General features: G+C 35.8%; 1 protein-coding gene across 4 annotated transcripts in view; it reads left to right on the top strand.

Moving 5' to 3' along the window:
• The window catches only part of Mef2a (myocyte enhancer factor 2A), a 91317-nt gene that overhangs the window by 28596 nt on the left and 39090 nt on the right, over positions 1-23631 (top strand). For all 4 annotated transcript variants that reach the window (XM_010607852.1, XM_010607850.1, XM_010607853.1 and 1 more), the window contains exon 3: positions 13305-13508. In XM_010607852.1, coding sequence (XP_010606154.1) covers positions 13305-13508 — 204 coding nt within the window. The remainder of the gene's footprint in view (positions 1-13304; positions 13509-23631) is intronic.

Below are 23631 nucleotides of genomic sequence, written 5' to 3'. Positions count from 1 at the left end.
CCTTTTCCTCCTTGAGATACAGCTTTGCTAAGTTGTCCAGGCTGAACTCAAACTTGTAGTTCTCTTGCCTCCGCCTCCCATAGTTCTGAGATATAGGCACTATACTTGATTGCAGTCAAAAGGCTGAGAAGTGATAGGGATTACATGTGTATATCATCACACTGACCCTTTTTTTTATTAATTAGTATACAGTACTTTATATATACTCTCATACATACACCAGGATGTGATTTTTCCATTATATGCATTATAAATATTGTCTCTTCTTGCCTTTTTACTTGCCTAATCTTTTTGTTTTATAAGTAACATTTTGTTCATATTGTCCAATTAAAAAATATTAAAATATTAAAAAATAGTTTTCTTGCTGTATTGCCCACGATACTCTTGAACTTGAGCCCAAGTGATAATCTGACCTCAGCCTCCATAGTATCTGGGACGAAAGGCATGAGCCACTTGGCACAGTTTACCTTTTTGTTTTTTCCTTTATGGCTAAAGCTGTTTATGAATCTTAACAAATCTCAGAGCTATGAAGATAATTCTGTGCTTTCTTCTACAAATCTTTTTGTTTTACCTTTCATGTTTTAGATCTCTTATCCATTGGGAATTTCTTTGGGGTTTTAGTTTGCACTGTAAGAGACTGGCTTTGATGCTTTCCAAATGGATATTTAGTTGACTGGGTACACAACTTCCTGCATTTTTTTTTCTTGCTGCATTTGTTAGGAGTTAAATAACAATGTATGTTTGGGCTGTTTCTGGACTCTTGATTATTAATTATTTGTCCTTCATCAAAGGCACACTATTTTAATTACTATAATTTGGTAGTATAGTTCTCTACTATTGTTTTTGCAAAGCTAGCTAGCTGTTTTTTCCCCTTTTCATTTCAAAATGAAGCCAAGTGTCTGTTAGTGTTTATCAAAGAAAAAATAACTAAAAGTGTTACTGGAATTTAGATTTTTTTCTGCTGAGTGAGTGTGTGGATCTCTTTAGGGTTAATTTAAATCTTTGCAATGTTAAGTCTTATAATCCATGAACATGTTTACCATTCATTTGATTTGTATTAATTTCATTTGATTTGTATTAATGCTTGATACTTTTCCGTGTACAGGGCATATCTTTTATGTTATTTACTCTTAGGCATTTGTTTTTTTAGTGTTACTGTAGTTTTTCTCAAATTTAATTTTTAAACTGCTGCTAAATACTATGCATAAAAGTATAGTTCTTTTTATATGAACTGTATAACAAAATCTTGCTGAAATTCATTTCTAATACTTTATATATACATTCATGTATAAGGTTTGTATAAAACGTGATTCATTTTTCTTGTATATATACCTAGATGTGGAATTTCTGAGTCATGAGGTAATTAAATGTAAGTTTAACATTTTGAGAAATTGCCAGGCTGTTTGTGACTGTACTATTTTACATCCCACCAGCAACGTTTTACATCCCACCAGGATTCCACTTTTTTCACATTCTAGCCAACACTTTTTATTATTTGTCTTTTTATTTCCTTAGTTATCCTAATTGGTTGGTGTACTATTATCTTGTGATTTGGGTTTACATTTCCTAGGTGGCTAACAATGTTGAACATCCTTTGATGCTTATTGAATATTTGCATATCTTCTTTATAGATGTGTAAGTCCTTTGTCAATTTTTAATTATCTCTTGAAATTATGTCATCTTTATTTTGAAAGCATTTTATTGAGGGATTCTAGATTTTCAGTCTTACTACTTTGAGGCAGTTGTCATCTCACTGCCATCATTTTTATGGAAGCCAGCTTTTAGTCTGTTTCTTAAGATAATCTTATTTTCTTTTGCTGCTTTTAAGATTTGGTTTTTCTTGATTGGGGGGGGTGTTCAGATATTATGCTATTTTTTTCTCCTCAAATTCTAATTATATAGAACTTCAACCCTTTCACTGTGTCCCAGTGAACATCTCATGATTTTTGTCCTATTTTTCCTGTATACTTAGTTTGAATGTTTTTTAACAATGTGTTTTCTAGTCATCCATTTTCTGTTTTCTCATAATTGTTTCTCCTACTTTTTAAATTAGCTGTTACAGGGTCATGATTTCTTGTGCTATCTTTTCAATCCTAGAATTAGGGTTTTTTATAGATTTTTACTCTGGTGAAATGGTCTACCATTTTATGTACTTCATATTTTCCACTGTTTTCACATCTCATTTTTTTTATGAGCCATCAGACAGTGTGCGTGAAAGATATTATAGATCATATTATGTTACCTTCCTTCAGAGCTAATTTTATCGTTTTCTCTTACTTTGCCATTGAACTTAATTAGCTGTTGAATATCTTAGGCTAACAAGGGATTGGTTCAACTGGAGGGTAGGTGGTTGTTTTGATCAGGCACTGTCTCACCTTAGGTTCACTCTGCTCTCTAAGAGGTACCCACCAAGACTGTTAACCGGGCATTCCTTTGGGCTTTTCTTAAAAGTAAAATTGTCTTCTTACGAAGATTATAGAGAAACTCTGCTTTGCTGTTTTGAAGGTTTCTGTTTATCTTTTTCTTCCTTCCCTTCCTTCTATTCCTTCCTTTCCTTCCATTCCCCTCCCCTCCCCTCCTTTACTATCTTGTGCTGCCTGAGAATTTGGCCAGTGTTTTGAGCAACTGGTAGTGTAAACACTCCCTTCTCTCTGTACATAGACACCTGGAATCTTCAGTTTTGTGTCTTCAATTCTTGGGACAGAAACTGTTTGCAGCAACCCATGACCCAACAATTAGATTTATAGACTCTTTATACCTAGAACCGCTAAGTACCTACAAGAGAAAAGTAGCTGCAGACCAGTTCACCTCAAGGCTTTCTCCCTCCAGAATCTTGGCATCTCCAGTGTCTGCTTCAGCAGCTTTCTAATATCTTTAAATAAACCCTTTTATATTTCATCTCTTCTGCCCATCTTTAGCTACACTTTTGTTTTGTTTAGGATTTTCTTGCTAGGTCTAGTTCTCTACATTTATTTTCAACCTTTACTGTTGTTTTTTTTTTTTTTTTTTTTTTTTTTTGGTACCGGGGATTGAACTCGGGTCCTTGTGCTTGCAAGGCAGGCCACCGAACTGCTGAGCTAAATCCCCGGCCCCCTATTTTTGTTTTTTGTTTGGTTTTTTTTTTTAACGTTTACTGTTTTTTAAGACCAGGATCTTCCTGTGTCATTCGGGTTGGCCTTGCTATGTAACCCAAGATGACCTTGAACTTGCAGCAGTCCTCCTGCCTCACCTTCTGGAGTGCTGTGATTACAGGCATGTGCCAACATGCCCAGACTTACTTTTAATCTTACTATGCTATGCTTTAGGTATATCTTTTTTGGTTTTTTGAGACAGGGTCTTACTATGTAGTTGAGACTGACCTAGAACTCATTATGTAGCCCAGGCTGGTCTTGAACTCAGAGATCCTCTTGCCTCAACCTCCCAAGTGCTGGAATTACAGGCGTGTGCCACCACACCCGGCTAGGTATATCTTTTATAAATAGTATTTGGTGTACTTTTTATCCACTCTGATTTCTTTTATATTGCCAGTTTAGTTGATTTTTGTTCCATGTGATCTTTTATTTACTTGGACTCCTTTATGCTATCTTAATCATTTCAATTTGTTAGAAGGCTCTGTGCGTCCAAAAAAAAAAAAATCAGTTAATCATAACACTTTTCCCATCCTCAAAAGAACTCCTCAGATTGTAGTTTTACCCTGATTCCCAGGGAGAAAAGAACATTGGAAGAAGATACTGTGACTAGAAATCTGCCAGCCACAGAGGTTTTGATTAGGTGTGGTTGAGAAGTCTCTGCTAGAGGTTCTTTGCTAGTCAATTGCTTTTTTTTTTCAGCGTGCATGACCAGCAGAGCTTGTCTGCTGCCCTGGTTTTGTTCTGAAGGTCATCAGTATGCACCAGTACTGCTGCCAGTCTCTGTTGTAAGGTGGTAGATTATGAGTGTCCAGACAGAGAAGGTGAGGAGTACAGCTCAGCGACTGCTCTTTTAAAAATGCATTTTCTCATAGTACCACTTCGTGTTTTTTTCTCCAAGAGTATAAGCCTCCATGCTCTTTGCTTCTCCGATATATATTTGTGCATAACATCTGGAGTTGCTCACACTTTTCTGTGTTATTCATAGGATTCATAATACCTTTAGTTCCCCATAGTTTCCTCCTCTTCCTCCCCCCTCTTTTTTCCTCCATCTTTTTGCTTCCACCTTTTTACTTCTTTTGCCTCCTTCCTTCCTTTCATCCTTCCTTCCTTCCTTCCTTGTCCTTTCCTCCTCCTCATCCCTCTTCTCTCATTTTTGGTGCATGTGTGCTCTCTCTCTCCCCCTCCCTCCTTTCCTCCCTTCTCTCTCTTCTCTCTTTCCTCTTTTTCTCCAGTGAAAGCTAAGTCTCCATCCCTTCATTCTGTTTGTTTTGCAGGCTTCCCACACCTCTGACTCTTCTAGCACTAATCATAGTATCCTTACCTGGCCCTTCCCAGGACTGTGAAATTCCTTGTGAACAAATCTATAAAATTTTAAATTTAAAAAAACCTCTCAACTCTCTTTTAAGTGAATTTATTAGCCAACAGGATATTTGAGTGGCCATATATGAAATATTGCACTTTGTGTACTTGGGAAATGGAAGACTTTGAGATTATTAAGGACATCTGTATGCAATTAAGAGAATAAAATGATTAAATACTAAAATGTATAGATATTAAATGTGTTTGTTGTTATCCGAAGAAAGAAGACAAACATCATGCCTGAATTTAGTAAATGTTATTAAACTGCAATACTGTCTTTTTAATTTTTTGTCATGCTACATCAGAAATGAAATACTGAAAAATACAGAATCATCTTTAAATTGTAGATGTTAAGTGCATATTCTTTGTTTTTGCTTCTCTTTCATGTTCATGGTATATCTGTAATGTAAGAGAATATTATACAATTTTTTGCCTTTGAAAAACAAGTGTAGTGGAGACAATTGCATTTCATCATGCTATAGAGATCCTTCACTTCTGTAGTAGCTATTGCAGTGATTGATTCTAAATCTAGACCAATAGTTACAAAAAGTTCATTGGAAGAAAACCGTATGGTAGTTACTGATGGGGGAAAGAAGTCACTGAACTTTGTTCATGTTGTTTTACAGTACCAAAGTTTATTAAAAGGTACACTTTGAAGGACCTATTTTTAAAAATATTTTAAAATAGACTATTTTTTAGAACAGTTTTAGGTTCATAGCAAAACAGAGCAAGAAGAAGAATCCTGACTTCCCCACTTTCCCCAGATGACAACATCCTGCATCAAAATAGTACATTTGTTACTACTGTAGTACATTGGTGGTACATTTGCACCTGTAGTGATACAACATGGCCATCCAGAATCCATGTTTTTTACATTTGGATTCACTTTTAGTGTTGTATAATCTGTGATTTTGAAAAATATACAGTGGTTACTATCTTGTGGAATAGTTTCACTGCCCAAAAAAAATCTTCTGTTTGCCTACTCATCCCATCTTCCTTCCTTCCTACTTCTGGCCATTGCTGATATTCTTATGGTATCCATCATTTTGACTTTTTGGAATGTCGTATTGTTACAGTCATACAGGCTATCATCTGCTTAGATTGGCTTCTTTCACTTATCTGCACTTCAGGCTTCATGGTTTGAGAACTCATTAGTTGTTAGTGCTTAATAATACTCAGTTGTCTGGATATATCATTATTTACCTTAGTAAAGGACATCTTGTCTACTTTTAACTTTTGACAATTATGAATAAAGTTGATAAAAATATCCATGTGATGTTTTAAGTGAATATAAATTTTCACATCTTTTGGATGGACACCAAGGAGTGCACTTGCTAGAAGACAAGGTAAGAGTAGGTTTATTTTTATAAGAAAGTGCCAAACTGTTTTCCAAAGTAGTTGTAACAAGTAGAGTTCTCACTAGCAGTGAATGAGAGTTCCTGTTGTCCCATCACCTCAGCAGCAATTGTTGTTGTCACATTTTGAGTTTTTTGAGTTCACCATTTTAATAGATGTGTAGTACTGTCTCAGTGTTATTTGTTTTCAACTTCTTGATATATGATATGAAAAAACATTTAATATATTTGTCACTTGTATATCTTCTTTGGTAAGTTACCTATTCACATCCTTTGTACAGTCTTTAAGTTAGATTTTTCATTTTCTTATTGTTGAGCTTCAGGAGTCCTTTACATAATTTGGATAATAGTCCTATGTCAGATATCTTTTGCAAACATTTTGTCCCACTCCATAATTTGTCTTCCCATTTTCTTGACAGTGCCTTTCTCTTGAAAAGTTTTTAATTTCAGTGAAGTCCAGTTTATTTATTTTTCTTTCATTGATCATGTCTTTGGTGTTATCTTCTAAAAGTCATTGCCAGGCCAGGGATTTAGCTCAGTGGTTCCACCTCCTGCCTCATAAGCACAGGGTCCTGAATTTGGTCCCCGGTACAAAAAAAAAAAAGTCATTGCCAGGCCCAGTATTATCTAGGTTTTCTCCCATGTTAACTTCTAGGTGTTTTATAGTTTTACCATTTTCTTTAGGTCTGTGATCCATCTGGAATTAATTTTTGTGAGACATGTACAGTCTGTACACAGATTTATTTTTGTATAGGGAAATACAGTTCTAGCATCATTGTTGAAAAGTCTGTCTTTCATTGTATTATTTTTCATTATTTGTCAAAAATGAGTTGACTGTACTTGTGTGGGACTGTTTTAGGGCTGTTTTTTTCTGTTACTTGTATCTCCTTTCTTTTAGCAATACCACACTGCTTTGCCCACAGTTACTTTAAAGTAAGTTTTGAAGTCAAGTTTTGTTCTTTTCCCCCAGAATTCTTTTGCCTATTCTGGAGTTTGTATCTTTCAAACTTGTCTACACCAAGCCTCTAGCAATTTATCAGTCATATGTTATAGCACTTTCTTATAAAGCGATAAACCTACCCTTAATATATGAGGTAGCAGTTACACTCCTGGTATTTAGCCAGTGTCACCAATTGACTGAGCTTTCTTTTGCCCAATTTGAATAGGAATCACGAATCAGCAATGTGCTCCTCCCTGAATGTTAATGGCTCCAGGCTCTTAGTGCCAAAGGCTCCCAGCCCAGTGTTACAGGTCTTAGTGTTCAGCCCTTGGTAGCTTTTAGCCACACCTCTCAGCTCCTCTGAGGCTGAGACCTATATAGACTTCCTTGGTAGCTTTCTGGAGCTCTACTAGCAGCTTCCACTGCTCTTCTGATGCTCTCTGTAAATCACTGCCACTATTTACTACCAGTTCCCATCAGTCTCTGGTTTCCAGCTCTTCAGAGAAAGTAGCCCTTGTGTCACCATCTCTTTTTAGGGCATTGTACTCAGCCCACTCACTCTACCTGAGATAAGAATCAGAAGTAGTCAGCAAGACCACTCAAGAGAGGCTTAATTGGGACCTGTCTGTAGCACAGGGTTAGTAGTGTACAGGAAAGAGCCCTCCTCCACTTACCAGAGGGATTACTGCTCCTGTAGAGCAGGAACAGTCCTCACACGTGCAGTTTTGTATATTTCCTGGACTTAAATGAGAACTTTCAGATAATCACTAAGGGAAAGGATCATCTGGAGGTTACAATGCAGAGACATCAGGAATAGCTATAGGGCAAGGCATCTGGAATAGCCCTGTTTCAAGCCTGCTGCATCCCAGACAAATAACCTCCTGCAGTGGCTGTAGGGCATGCAGGGCAGCTGCAGCTGTCACAGTAACAGCTTAGCTGAACTTTGGGAGAAGTGGCTGCATGATTGATGGCTCCTGTATTTTTAGCAAAAATGGTGGGACTGAAATTGCCATTGCCCACACTTTCCAGGAATCTCCAGGGAAGCTGGCTGTGTTGTTTTTAAAAAGTTGCTTAAAATTTTTTATTAGAACATATTTGCAATATATAATGATTATATTGATCATGGGGAGTTCGTACATGTACGTAACATCTAATTCCTTTTATTTTTTCTTCCTTCTCTCCCTCCGTCTGTGGGTCTCCTTCCCATTGATCATGGCCCATTGGTGTTTGAGGGCTTGGAGGGATACCAATAGCTACCCACCATCTTTGCCCTCTCAGGTCAGAGACTGTAGTAGTGCATGGAGCAGGGGAGGGACACATTGTTGCTTTTGGCTGAGCAGCAGCTCCTGTCAGTGTGGCCTAGAGTCAGACAGGGGAAGTAAATCCAGAGGTAGTGGGAAGGCCCAGGGGTCTTTGCCCCCTGCCACTCTTGAGGAGGCCATGGGAGCAAGTGGGAGGTGTGTGACAGCTGTTTGTCTGATCACACCTTCTTCTAGCTTTCAGAATGAAAGGGGAAGAGTTGGGCCTTGTTTTTTTTCTGTCTCAAAAGGAGTTGAAAACTAAAGTCCACTCAAAACCTTCATGAAAATGTTTATAGCAGCCTTATAATTGGCAGAAGCTGGAAACACCAAGGTGTCTTTCAGTATGTGAATGAATAAAAAATGTGGTACATCCAGACAATGGAATATTATTCAGAGATTATAAGGCAGTAAAAATACTCTGATACTATATGTGTACAGTTCATATCAGTAAACATTTTATTCAGACCTGCAGAATGTACAACATCAAGTGAATTCTGATGTGAACTATAGATTTTGAGTGATAATGAAGTGTCCGTGTAGGTTCATCAGCTGTACTAAATGTACTGCTCTTCAGAGGGATGTTGATGGAGGGGTGCTACATGTGAATATATGAGCTCAGGGGATTTGTGGGGGATTCTTGTGGCTTCCTCTAAATTTCCTGTCCACCTAAAGCTAGTCCAGAGATATTAAATCTTTAATAAAGAACTAAGTGCTGAAAATGTAATGTTTTCGTTTAGAAAGGGGGTGAAGGGAGGGCAGGGACAAGGGGAAAAAATGAGAACCAAGACCTGTCATGTAAAGGTACAAGAGCTCAATGGTGAATGTAACTGTACTGTATACCTAAAATGTACCAATAAACTCAATGAAGAAAAAAAAAAGAAAGAAAGGTTGGAATATTGTATGAAGTTTATAATTTTCAATTTATAGATTTTTTTGCCATGATTGAAGCATAAGTATGTTTTTGTGAAAATTATCTGGCTGGTGAAAAACCTCTTTTGACCTCATTCTAGTTGGAGGAATGGAGAGGAAATAAAGGCTAAGCTCCTCTTCCGCTAATCCCTTCCTTCATCTTCAACTTCAGTGGATAATTTTTAAAATACATTTTTGAATATGTGTTTTTGGAAAGCACGGGAAGGACTTTTTTTTTTTAACTGATAGTGACCTATTCTTTTAGAGAAAGAATTTTCTTTAATCATGCCTAAAGCATATCTGAAGAGGCATTAACTATGTTTTTGTTTTGTTTTGGTACTGGGGATCAAACTCGGGACCTTGCACTTGCAAGGCAGGCAGTGGAGCATTGCCTATGTTTTAATAATGTCTTCTTAATATCTCACTTACTTTAAAAGTATCTGCTAGAGTAAGAATGTTCTTGCAAAGAGCTTTTACATTGTCATTTTCTTCTTGTTTAATATTAAAAGAATAAAAATATTTGAAATTACTGTACTGCTAGATTCAAAATTTTAATACAGCAAGTATATCTTGGCACATCTTAAGTAGTAAATGATTTGGGTTACACTGTTTAGTGTATTTAATAAGGGTATAATATAGCCAGTTTTCTGAAAACCAGTGTTGCAGTCTGTAATGAAAATTGAAAACTACTTAATGACAAATGATACATAAACAAAGTTAATATATAGTTGAAAAGCTTTAAAAGGTACTGGTAAAGTAGGATTAATATATCTCTATAAAAATCTCTTAGGCTGAGAAGTGAAAGACAAATTATAGGAAAATAATTTATGGCAGTTTAGAGAAAACAAATTCCAAATGACAACAGGCATAAGAAAAAGTTTGTTATTTCCAATTAGGAAAATGCATATTAAAGAAGTGAGATTTTAATTTTACATCAATCGTATTAACAAAGATTAAAAAGTACATGAAAATTATGAAACTGAGAGCTTAGAGCTGTTATAGCTATTTAACTTGGAGATACACCTATGAGGTATGATTAAGTTACTAAAACAAAGAAAGGAATATTGCAAAATCTATTATATGTATACAAAAATATATGTGTGCAAGTATATGATCTTGTACAAAAGTACAGGATAAAATAATTATGCTGATTATATGGATTGAGGGGTTTAATGTTAGATGCAGTACACAGTAAGGAGACAAGCAAAAGATTTATTATATTCCTTATATGCACTTATCTATAATCACATATTTGTATATTTATGTAATAAAGCCTTTTTCAAAAGATAAATAATAACAGATTTACTTTTTAGGGATGACTTCCACAGAGAGGGAATGTAGCAAAGTTTTTAAATTGGAAAGTTGTTGGTGTCTGTGGAACACACAAAAACATGTATGCGCACATCCCTACTAATGTGGCTTAATTGGTGATAAGAGTATTATAATAGAGAAAAGGTCAGATATGTAAATGGAAAACAGATCGTTTCTTTTTGTGCTCAATGAGTTTGGTATTACTTTCAATACAATGAAAAACCTCACACTGCTATTAAAGCATTTGGTCTATGTTTAAAAAATATTTCTTTGACAGTTACTTGGCACATGTACTGTAGGGTGTTGTAGATATTAGGAAATCCAGTAAGATCACTATGTAAACAATACAGATGAGAGATGATGTAAATTGATTAGGGTGATAGTAGTATAGACAGAAATGGATATAGTTTATATTTTAGAGGTAAAGCCAGCACAATTTGCTGATGGATGGATTGTTAACATAAGAATCAAAGGTAATTCAGCATTTTTGTTTTTGTTGTTTGAATGAATAATAGTGCCTTTGCTGAAATGGGGAAGTTTATGGAAAGAGCAATTATTTGTTGTTTTTAATTCCATGAAGCTGAATGCAATCCCAGGCAAAAACTTAGGAGTATAAAAGAGAAGGGAGCCCAAGTCAAAAGTCTGCAAATACTTAAATATGTGTAGGCTTGAAGAGGAAGTAGCAGGAAATGCTGAGAATAGGTAGCCAGTGAAGCATGTTGTGTCATGAACGTCTGGAATAGACTGGTTGAAAGGTGAGAATGTGGTTAATTTTATCAAGTGCTACTGAAGTATGCATATAAAAACCAAAGTAACCATTGACTTTGATCACATTAATTAAAGGACACTGATCATACTGATGAGCAGTCTGGGTAGAATATGAGAAATGGTCGTCTGTATTAGGTTACAGAGAGAGTAGATGGTAAAACATTTTTACTCTGAAATAAGAGCAAATAGAAGCGTTGATTATTAGAGTTGAAGGAAATGATGGAACAGTGTATGTCCTTATGATACTTGTTCTAGTAGAGTGCAAGAAAACCCTCATGAGGGAAAAGCATGCTGTAAGAAATAGGAATAAACACATCAATAACATCAGAGAAGCAAGAGCAGGGAAAGGTATAGATGAAACAGTTAAGCTGTTAAATTAACAGTTAAGTTAGTTTGGTGATGGAAATATGAGGTAGTTCATTTGTCTCTTTTCTCAGTAATTTGAAGCAGGATTATCATAGTGAAGTTATAGGAGAAAATTTGGGAAATATGTGTTTGACTTAGAAAATGGGCTAATTCACAGAACAGTGAATTTGGGAATGCCAAGCCACATTGAGTGTTGAAATATATGATCGTGAGAGATACCAGGTATGTGTTTGTATTCCTAGGAATTTTGAGCTACTTGCATTAAAGTAAATGTATAATTGGGTACATGTTTAGGGATTCAGTTTGCCATTAGGTCTGTGCCCAGCCAGTATGCGAATAAGAGAAGGATAATGGAATTATGTGTTTTTGAAAGGGAATTAAATAGTGATGGACCACCAAAACTAAAGAGAGAAGGAAGCATATCAGAGTAGATAAGAGATTGAACATCTCTACTCCAAAAATTCTAAATCATAGTGGACATTTTGAGTACTGACATGATGACACAAGTGGAAAATTCCACACCTGATCTCATGTGATGGGTTAAAATCAAAACACAGGTGCATTAAAAATACTGTATAAGATTACCTTCAGGCTGTGTACATAAGGTGTACGTGAAACTTAAATGAATTATGTGTCTATACCTGGGCCCTATCTCCAGGATACCTTATTGTATATGTACAAATATTCCAAAATCTGAAAAAGTCCAACCAAGAAGCACTTTTGATCCCATGCATTTTGTCAAAGGGTGATTAAACTACAGTAACATAGGAAAGTTAATAGATTGGAGGATTTGATAAGGTAAAAAAATATAGAGCGAGTTAATACAAAATAGAAGAGCTGGGAAGGAGACAGTGAATTTCATGCAGTTGAGATTTTGGAAATGATGTATAATTAATTGGTGATGGCAGAGTTGAAAAGTGTGCCAATAGGAGTGTGTGACGAACATGTATGGGAGGTAAAATCATTGGGATTTGTGAAATAAAAATGGAAGGAATTTGGCATTTTTTTGTTGTTGTTTGGTTTGTTGGTTTTTTTCAAACACATATGTCAAAGTCACTAAGAATTCTGTATGAGGAAGAGTAATATGGGTCTGTCACTTTTTGCTCACCACAAGGAAGGTAATTAAGTGGTATGATTGAATAGCAGAAACTTCAAAATATCTGAAGTGTTTAAGGGGAAGAAAGGAAAAATCATTTGGAAGGCAATAGAAAGACTTACCTCCCTTCTAGTGGCCTTCAGTAAAAGACATGTAATATTTTTAAACAAACTGGAAAACATTTTATGCTGTCTATTTGAGAGAAATTCAGATAGCAAGTTTGAATTTGAGTTACAGAAATAGTGTGAGAAAAACTTGATATCAGAACACTTGCTGATCTTAGGCTATGAATTTCAGAATGGGTAGTAGAAAGCTTGGGGTTGGAGGAGAAGCATCAGTTAACTAATGGATGCTTTTAGTTTTTTAGGAAGTTAAGTATGGGTGATGCTGAATTACCTGAGGTGGGATTTAGGTTTTTTGATGGTAGCAGTTTTAAGCTGAATGGTAAGGGACCACTGGCCAACTATTTTCATGTGGGTTTTTGTGTTTTGTTTTGTTTTTTGCCTTTTGTAGTGTAGTCCCCCCATCAATAAGACAATACCTTTTTGAAGGAAGGGAGACTTCCCCAAAGAGCCCTTGGACATACAAGATAAACATAGGACTAAATTTGTGGCAAAATGGGGAAGAGAAAGGCTCGTGTGAAGCATGAGGCTGTGCATCTTTGAAATCTGGCTCAGTATTTGTAAGATGACTTATCTTTAGGTAGCTATATTTCAAGTACTGCTAATGCTCTTAATAAAAATATCTTTTTCCCCTTTGATTGTCTAGGTTACTTTTACAAAGAGAAAGTTTGGATTGATGAAGAAAGCCTATGAACTTAGTGTGCTCTGTGACTGTGAAATAGCGCTCATCATTTTCAACAGCTCTAACAAATTGTTTCAGTATGCCAGCACTGATATGGACAAAGTTCTTCTCAAGTATACGGAATATAACGAGCCCCATGAAAGCAGAACCAACTCGGATATTGTTGAGGTAACACATATCTAGTAATGTGTAAATTGCAAATAATAACTAATCTTCCATTTAATATTTTTGCGTTATTCATCCAAAACGTAAACCAGAGGGTGCATGAGTATTTTCTCTGAATCATTTCTTAGAAGGGTCTAAAATTGCTGCATGATGAGCCACTTGTGCTATAGTCATATCCTGTTCTTTCAAACAAAATACACTGGGCTGTTTAACTACATAAATCTGACATTTAACCAGTGTTATCATAACATTTCATCCAGGTTTACTTATTTTGTGTTTTTTACTTAGTATTGAAACTGTATTTTCAGAAACTCACTTTTAGATAGAATGGAGTTATAATTTAATATATCTTTATTATCTCATTATGTCAGTGACAACTCAAAACTAAACTCTAATGAAAGGGAATAAAATTATATAAATATTTTGTTACAAGTGCTTTAGTGGGGGGGGATGAAGTCTTTGACCTTTTTTTGTTTATTCACACCCCCCTTTTAGTATCTCTCATAGTCCTGACAACCTATTTAAGTGAAAAATATTAATTTTTTAAGAATGATTTTATCTGCTCAGTATGTATTTTGAAATAAAACCTTCAAAAAGGAGACCAGTGTTCTTTCCCCTTTAGTCTTTATTTCAAAATCATAAAAATCTTTTCCATTTTCTCTTTTCTCTCTTCCCCTCCTCCTCTCTCCCTCCCTTGTTCATTCATTTATATATTTTTATGATATTGGGGATTGAACCCAGAGCCTGATATGTGCTAGGCAAGTGCTCTGCCACTGAGATCCTCTTTTAAAACTTTTAAGCCCTTTTAAAACTTTTGAGACAGGGTCTCCGTAAATTGCCTAGGCTGACCTTGAAGTTGTAATCCTTTTGCTTCAATCTCCCGAGAACCTGGGATTATAGGAGTGTGCCACTCTGCCTTGCTCATATACTATACACTGATTTTTCTGGTAGTGTTTAAGTTAGCTTCATATTTACTTTTGTCTTTTTTGTTTACATTTACAAGTTTTGTTACTTTTTTATTTTTAAAAGAAAGTTTTTCATTTACTTGAGATATACATGCTTTGACTTACTTGTCTTGAAACATTAAAAAATAATTCATTAAATTAGGCATTTCCTTAGAGAAAATACTGAAGCCATGTGAAAATGATGCAAAACTATCTATAAGACAACAAATGGAGTCCTAATCTATATTTTATATTGTCTAGTCGAAATTAAGCTAGATAATTAGACTTCTATATAAGAAAGTAGTAAAGTTTCTTTAATTTGCCTCCACAGATTATATCACAGTTCTGAAAATGCATTTTAAACTTATCCTATATTTCTCTGCCTTAGTGGTTCCTTTTTGGACAGTGATTGAGTGTTTACTATAAATAAACTCTGTTGCTTGTATTGAAAAGCAATTTTTTATTTCTTTGTAGCCATTAATTGTTTCACAAGTAAAAAGTATAACATAATTTTGGGTAGGGCTCACCTGTGTTACTTGATTTACTTGTTTTTCTAAGGAGTCAGTGCTGTGATCTTCCTTTGAAATATATTTGAAGTTTTTTCTTTTGCTTTTGTTGATCGCTTTGCGTAAATTGTATGGCTACAGCTTAAGCTACAATTTTTAATACAGTTATGTTTATGTCATTTGTAAATTGTTTTATTTAGTATTTATACTATAATCACTTATGGCAAATGATCTGTATAGTAGACTCCCTGTTTCAGCTTAAAAATATATTTTATATTATGATTTTGTAAATGAAAGAATGATTTAAGTTTTCTGAGAGACTCTATAAATGGGTTTTCTTGAAATAGAAAGTACCCCTGCTGTGTTTAAAATGGCTTCTGTTCCTAAACATCTATGTCTTATCAGAAGCTCCACAGCCTTGAGTCAAACAGAGTTGACTTTGTCAACAGATTGATATTCTAGCTGGTATCATTATAAAGAGCACACACCTTAACTACTCTGCTCTTTCATTGCAGCAGTTGTTCTTGGCCCTTGGAGGCTGAGGATCCTATACACCACCTAACACTTACTTCCATAGGAGCATGAAGAATATAGTCTGGGTTAAGCCTCACAGAATTTTCAGAGTACCTCAGTCTTCATCTCTGTTGTGGTCACCAATCAGAGTAAGAGAATGCATCACAAACATTTTTAGTGGTCTCCTGTATTACAATCTTTCTTTCGATGTGAAAGAAAACTTTTTCATTTCATTTGGGATTTTGATGTTTTCTTTCTAGTTGTAGTTTGTAAGTACAAGCTAACAGGAATTTTATCAATAGTTCTCTGAAGTTTTACTTTTGTATAAAAATGGATAGAAGGTGCTTCACATTATAAGCAATTAATTTGTTGTGGTAGGATAAATTATAAGGCTTATGTTTCTTATATATTATAAGGCTTGTGTTTCTTATATATTAAAGTCTTACTGAGTTAGTCATCGGTATAAGACAGTGGTGGTTAAACTTCTAAGATAGGTTGCTCTGACACATGAAAATGATGTAACTATATCCACTCTAGCAGTATATATACACATCTGAGTTATTTTTACCAGTTGGTGGTAATTGCTCACACTGATGAATCTGTAAGGATTGTTGTTAACAGACTTAAGTTTATAGGATAACAGATAAATACTTGGAATGAGCTTTCAGTACACCATGTACATTTTAAGTACTTCTACAAGTATCTTATTTGAGGATAGTAAAGGCTTTTTTTTTTTCCATTTTCATAGTTTCTGTTCCAGCAGTTGTAATTGAAAACACCCTTTTTGATATCCATTTACTCATTTGACAAATATATTTGAAAAGCTTTCTGTGTGTCGTGGGTTTTGTAAGAGAATGTTATTTAGAGATTTCCAATTCAAGCCATAAGAATAGTCTTCCTCTCCATGGTTTTATAAGTCATTGACATATACTTCTACCAATTTAAGACTTCATAAAAATAAACATGTAACAAGTTGATAATGAGGTTTGGGACTCCTTAGCTATCTCATGTGACTGAGTAAATTCAGGGGTAAACAGAAACAAACATTTTTATATGATCTACTTTAGAATGTGTCCTTATGTAGTGGGACCAGTAATGACAGTAACCTTCAGGAGGCCTCTAACCTGACTTTTCTTATGTCCTGTTGCATATGTTAGTTTTTAAAATCAGTAGGATTCCCCCCTATTGCCAAAATGTCCTCTTAGAAACTTGAGTTTATTAAGTGGAGTCTTCTGTAGATGTTCAGGTTAAGTATCCTTGATTTTAAATGCTCTGAAATCTGAAACTATTTGAGTGCTGATGTGACGAGTAAATTTGGACAGAATGTATAGATGTCTCTGATTTTGATTCCAGTAATCAGTTCTAGCACAGTGTATTAGTTATCTATTGCTAGGTAAGAAATTACCACAAAAACTACTGGCTCAAAGCAACACACATTATCGTGTCACTATTTCTGTGGATCAGAAACCCAAGAGAAGCTTTGCTGGATCCTCTGCTTCAGAGACTGTCACAAGGCCACAGTGAAAATATTGCCATTGATCTTATCTGGAAGGAAGCTTGTCTTAGAAAGGATCTGCTTTTAAGTTTACTTACGTAGTTTAAGGGTTGTTGTGCTGAGGGTCTCAGTTCCTTGAAGGAGAGTCCAGGAGCCACTCATATTTTCTTGTCATGTGGCCTCTTTAGTGTGGCACTTCTTCAGCAAAGCCAGCAATAGAGTACCAGCAAAATGAAAGACACATCCTTTATGACTTTTCTCAGAAACAACATATCCCATGTTTTTTACTACATTCTGTTTGTTAAAAGCAAATCATTAGGTCCAGCTCACACTAGAGCCAGTCCACAGTCATTGCAAAGGGATTAAACAGAGGGTTGAATATAAAGATGTGGGGAATTGCCTTTTCAACCACTGTCTGTGATGTCTAGCAAAAGTCCAAGTATCTAGCACAAGTTGGGTCGCAGGGAAATGTGTCTCCATATCTCTTTTGAAACAAAAGTTATGGTGAGCAAATGCTGCAAAAATTTGGGTTGTGCTGTTATTGACTGAAGAGGGAACCTTGTTCAGATTACAGAAAGAATTTGAGCAGTATAAGGTACTAAGGAAAAGGAAGGATATACTAAGCTGTTGGATTCTTCCTCTTAGTATATGCATGCAGTATTTTCTTGCATAATAATGTATCATTTCTAACTAGGACCACAGATGTGCATGGTGGCTGAGGATCATTTTCCTTACTAAACAGTTCACATTACTCTTGAATTTGGTTATATGTGTACCTAGTATAACATGCACAGTCCATGATATTACACTGTCAACTAGATAGATGTTGAATATTTGAATCAAAAATAGTTTTATTTTTATAATATAAAATTTCAGATTTCTATAAACAATTTTACTTTAAATTTGAATACTTATTTACATTAAACAGAAAAATAACATTTGAAAGCATGAAAATAATTTTAATTTTTATATTAACTGTATATACTTGCATTGAATATTTTAATTCTTTAGCTCATTACCCTCAAAAACCTTGATTATGTGGAATTCTTGCTTAATAACAACATAATCAGTCATTTCACTGACTTGAAGATAAATTGTATTGCATATATATGTATTAGTAATACATGTCTTTATACTCATCCAACTATTTCTGCTTTGCCAAGAAAATATAAAGGTACATATACTAAGAATTACACCTAACCATGTTGATATTTTTTAATGGTATAGCTCTGAAGGAAAAAAAATGGATTTTATGTCTCACTGCGCTTACATTTAACAACAAAATAATTCTATACCCACATATATGTGGTAAAAAAAAAATAGTAATTCTTCAGTGGATGCCAACCAAATATTCTCTTAATTCACTTCAATTCTGGCACTGTCTTCCTGGGGTTAGTGTCAAATCTTGTAAGATGAAGGCCTAGTCCTGTAGTAGGTTGTGACCTGTACTACAAGTCAAGAGATCTCACAGCTCCCTTTCTGGGTTTAAGTAATTTGCTAGAGCAGTTCGTAGAACTCAGAGAACCACGTACTTTCATTTACACATTTATTATAAAGAGTATTATAATACAGATGAACATCCAGATGAAGAGTGCATTGATAGGGCTGAATCTGGAAAGGGCCCCCAGGCCAGAGCTTCTGCCCATAGGAGTTGAGGTATACTGCCCTCCCCACGTGTGGGATACATTCACCAATCCAAAATCTCTATTTCCCTATGTTTCATTAGGATACAGTACACAAAAAAAGGTCTCAAAAATGTAAATATTATCTTTTTGTGTTATTAAGCACTGATGCAAAGATAGGTGACAGAATTTTTTTGGCCCTGCTAGTTATTGATCAGGGATTTGAACATGCTAGATGTTATGGCTTGGTGTAGATGTTTTCTCAGAGCCTCATGTTGTCATAGATGGGGCTTTTTCAGAGGTGACTGGATCTAGAGTGTGTGACACTAGAATTGATTCATGGTACAATGCTAGGATCGAGGGCACCAGGATTAAGGGTGTGAGTGCTACCTGCCCTAAGTAGTCTGGATGAGATATAAGGGGTAGAAAGAGCTTGTTGTTTTGCTGCCTCCAATAAACCATAAACTGTTTCTCCTCTGCACTGCCACCCTTCCTTGGAGCCAGCTGATTATGTACTGGAACCTCTACACACTGTGAGCTAAATAAATCTTTCCTCCCTTAACTTTGGGCATCAGGTATCCACAGCAAGAAAAGTAGCTAAGACACCAGGCAAGCACTCTGCCAGTGAATTACACTCCCAGCACTAGGTGGCAGTCTTTTGTTTGATCCTACAAAAAGTTAAACAGTTTAATTTAAACATACAAAGAACTTCCTACAAATCCTGTATTTTCTTTTTAGTAAATTAAGATTTAAGCCAGGTGTGGTGGCGCACACCTGTAATCTCAGCACTCTGGAGGCTGAGGCAGGAGGATCGCTTTGAGTTCGAGACAAGCCTGGGCTACATAGTGAGTTCCAGGTCAGTCTCAACTACATAGTGAGACCCTGTCTTAAGAAAACAACAAAAAAAAGATTTAAAATTTGTGAATTGCATTGTGTAATTGCGTAAGATTGTTAGTTATGTTCTAGAATCTAGGAAACTAGAAATTAAAAATGCCAGTATAAGAAGTCATCATTATTCATACACATGCATATATAAACTGAATTTATAACTAAAACCAGTGCAAGCTTTGGAGCCTTGAATCAAAATAAAAATAATGAAAAGGCATGGAATGAGAATTTTAGCAGCTGCTACCTAAGAAACACCTGAAATTATTTTTATATTCATGTTTTCATCTTGTAAAATATTTAGTTTTAAATATTCCTCATAATATTTTTAAAATAACTGACTTAGTGATATTGAAGAACATTCAGTAAATAGCTTATGTGGCAATTAAGATCATTGTGCTGTCATTTAGGGATTTAAATAGAGGCTGTTTATCTCCCTTGTTATATTTTGAGAACTGTTTCCAAAGAGAGATTTTTTTCACCATAGGAATACCTCAGTACTTTTTTTTTTTAGTTCACTTGCTGTATCTTACAGGATCTTCACTTCCATGATTAGCTTTTTTAGAAGAAGAAATTGGAACTTCAAGTTAAATGATTTGCCCAGAGTCATGGAGCAATTCAGTGACAAAATCTGGATCAAAACCTAGGTCTCTGACAATATCCTGTATCTTGCTCTTAGTTTACTCAATCCAGTAAATTCTGAAACATTTCTTCATAAATTATACCAGTAATGTATAACATAGCAATCATGAATGTTTTCCTTATTAAAGAGAAAATTAGTGAAGATAATTAAAATAAGAATAATAGATAACATTAAGCACTTAATATGGTGTGATATTCTTTAATGGCTTCGTATTATCTTGTAGGACCCTTTTTATCATCCCTACTTTATAGTAGAGGAAATTGAGCCATGTGAAAAGTGAATAAGATGATAATTTGGATTCTGAAGAGAGGAAGAAATCTGCTTTCTTGCATTTTAATATTATCTTTGCTCTTTCTTTCTTTCTTTTTGAGACATGGTCTCGCTATGCAGTTCAGGCTGGCCTTGAACTCACTTTGTAGCCCTGGCTGGCCTCAAACTCTCAGTGGTCCTTCTGCCTCAGCCTCCTGAGTGCTGGGATTACAGGAGTGTGCTATCATGCCCAGCCTTGCCTACTTTCAAATTACAAGGGAATTTGGAAATAATTAAACTCTTAGGGAATCAATATATGATATATTTATCAATTAGAACATAAAAGCACATGATGTGGGAATATAATATTTAAAGTCAGTGGTTTTCAAAATGTGGTACCCTGACCAGTGGCATGAGCATTACTAGAGAACTTTGTAGAAATGCACGTTCTTGAGACTTGACTCAGATCTACTGAATTGACAACTTTTTAAAAATCTTTATAAGTTTATATTGGTACATTTTAGGTATGTAATACAGTTACATTCATCATTGGGATCTTGTACCTTTACATATCTTATCTTGGTTGTTATTTTTTCCCATTCCCCAGCCCTCCCTTTTGAGATAAGACCTAAGCAATTTGTATTAACTTGTCTTAAGTGCACTTGTCAACTGAAAGCTTCAAGTTTATGTACAATCTCTTTGCAGGAGTTTCCTAGCTTTTAAAATATTTAATCCCAAGACCATGCCCTAAAGTAGTTTCAGACAATGAGAAAGAACAAATTGTAATTTCTTAAACCTTTTTTAAAAAATTCAAAATAGTACAGCAGTATTGGTATTAGTTGCCACTAGGGAACACATTTTTAATGGGTTACATTTCAGTTCAGTTCTGCATTGTTATAAGAGTTTTGTTGAATTTATTTTCTTCCAGGAATAGTTCATGAGAGGTTTGTGGAGATAATGGGATATAGAATCTGGTTCTTCAAGTTAGCAAAATAGAAAGTTAAATAACTTTTTGTCTCATCAGATTGGAGGTCATGATTTTGCTTAGGTTTGCTGATAGTTAATAAACATCCACAAAGAGGCTTTTGGGGCAGACCTCCTCCCTCCCCCAATATTATAGATGAGAAATGGAACAGAGAGGGAGTTTAAGAGGCTTGACTAATGTACTACAGGGCTTCAGTGGATGAAGACAAGGCAAAGCTTCCTTCCATATCCAGCTCCCAGTCCTGCTCTTTTATTGCTAAGAGAATGTGAAGCAGCAGGATGATGCATCCACAGTGTGAGGAACATAACCCTCATAACCCTGCCCTTCCACATGCTGCTGTGCCATCACCTCACACGGGAAACACTGTATCCCTTGTAATTTCAGATGTACTATATTTATTTTGCTACTTGAATATTATTTCCTACACTTTCATTTTCATTTATGTTTTTTACAAGAAACTACATCTGTAAGTGTAGTTTTTCCAGTCTTGAGGTCGTATTTTTCTCCATGAGATTGATGTTACATATATGAGAATTCATGGGAGTGTGATAATATATTACTTTGTAATGTAACTCTCACATCTTTGTAAGACATTTCTTGTGATTATTAATGAATATCTATATGTCTTTAACATCCGTATGTGTCAGAGATTCAATATTTTTGTACTAAAAGTACATCAATATTAACCATAGACTGAAACCATGAGCCAAATAAAATCTTTCTCCATTAAGTTGTATATCTCAGTTGGTTTATGTGAAACAGAATATAGAATATAGATACCGAAGAGTGGGATCATTGCTGTGATACCTGATTGTGTGGTTCGGAAGTCTTTGGAACTGGTTTGCAGGAGGATTCTGGAAAAATTTGAAGATACAGGCTAGTGAAACCTTGATGTGTCACAAGCAATGCTTGATGGTAGCTCAGAAGAGCTCCAGAATGCTGGTGGGTGCTCAGAAGAACCGAATGCAGATAGGAATGCAGACAGGAAAGGTGCTCATGTGGTTTCAGGTGGGAATGAGGACTTCATTGGGAATTGGACTGGAGTTTATTCATGTTACATTTTGGAAAAAAAACTTTGCATTTTGTCCATGTCATGAGACTTAGTGGGAGGTTGTGTTTAAAGATATTGGACAAATTAATCTGGTGGAAGAAATTTCAAGGAAGCCCAATGCAGGCTATGTCTGGGTACTGCTATTTTTAGCCACATTTTTAGTGAGAACTGGGAGAAAAATGTAGAGCAGAAAGATCTGACAAACTCCCAGTTTGGCCAGAAAAGAAGCATTTGTAAACTGGAGCCAAGGAAGGTATAGTTATTCAAAAGATCAGTGGTGTTAAAAAGAAGCCAAGTATTTGCATTGGGACAACAGAAAAGATTGCTTAAGCGTATCTCAGAAATCAGCAAGATGCTAACTCATTGCAGTCTCGGGGATGTAAGTATAAACCTTTCCTTTGAGAAGAGAGTCCCTGGGCACCACGCTAAAGAAGAGCCACTTAGGGAAATAGTTCCCTGGGATTTGTCTTATCATGCCCAGCCATCCCAGGCACCCACAGGCCACTACAGCTGTGATCCATGAAAGTTCCACATACTACTGAAGCTGCTACCAGACTTTCACATATGATGCTGGTTTTGCCAACATGCAGAATGCAAGAATTAATGGGTCTTGGAGGTTTCTACCCAGCTTTTGGAGGAGGTCTAGCAGGCAAGGCAATGTGATAGGGTCAAAATCCCTTCCAGGAGCCACTGAGAAGGTGATGTGTAAAACTGTGGAAGGAGGTAAAATCTTCAGTGGAAACCCCTGGAAGTTGGAAATGCCAGAATCAAGGAATGTTGGCCAAGGAAAGCCACACGCAATAAGCAGAGCCAGCCCAAGAGAGAGGCCATGGGGCAGGGCTGTCCAAGCCCTTTGAAGCTCACATCATGCCATGGTGTACCCCCAAGGCTATAGGACTTAATGTTTGCCCTGCTGGGTTTTGGTCTTGCTTTGCTCCAGTTCTTTTCTATTTCCTATTCTACCTTTTGGGTGGGAATGTTTACCCTGTGCATTCTACCTTAGGAGCATGAAACCTTTGTGAATTTTATAGAGGCTCACAGCTAAGAGTTTGCCTTGACTCTTAGGAGACTTTAGATTTGGCTTTTAGACTTGGCTTTTTTTTTTTTTGTACTGGGGATTGAATTTGGACCTTGCGCTTGTGAGGCAGGGGGCGGCACCACTGAGCTAAATCCCTGGCCTGAGACTTGGGCTTTTGAGAAACATTGGAATTGAGACTTTGGGGAAGGAATTAG

Source organism: Fukomys damarensis, unplaced genomic scaffold, assembly GCF_012274545.1.
Source record: "Fukomys damarensis isolate Sample0158 unplaced genomic scaffold, DMR_v1.0_HiC HiC_scaffold_7, whole genome shotgun sequence".
Taxonomy (NCBI): Eukaryota; Metazoa; Chordata; class Mammalia; order Rodentia; family Bathyergidae; genus Fukomys; species Fukomys damarensis.
This window is presented reverse-complemented; position numbering and strand designations above follow the sequence as displayed.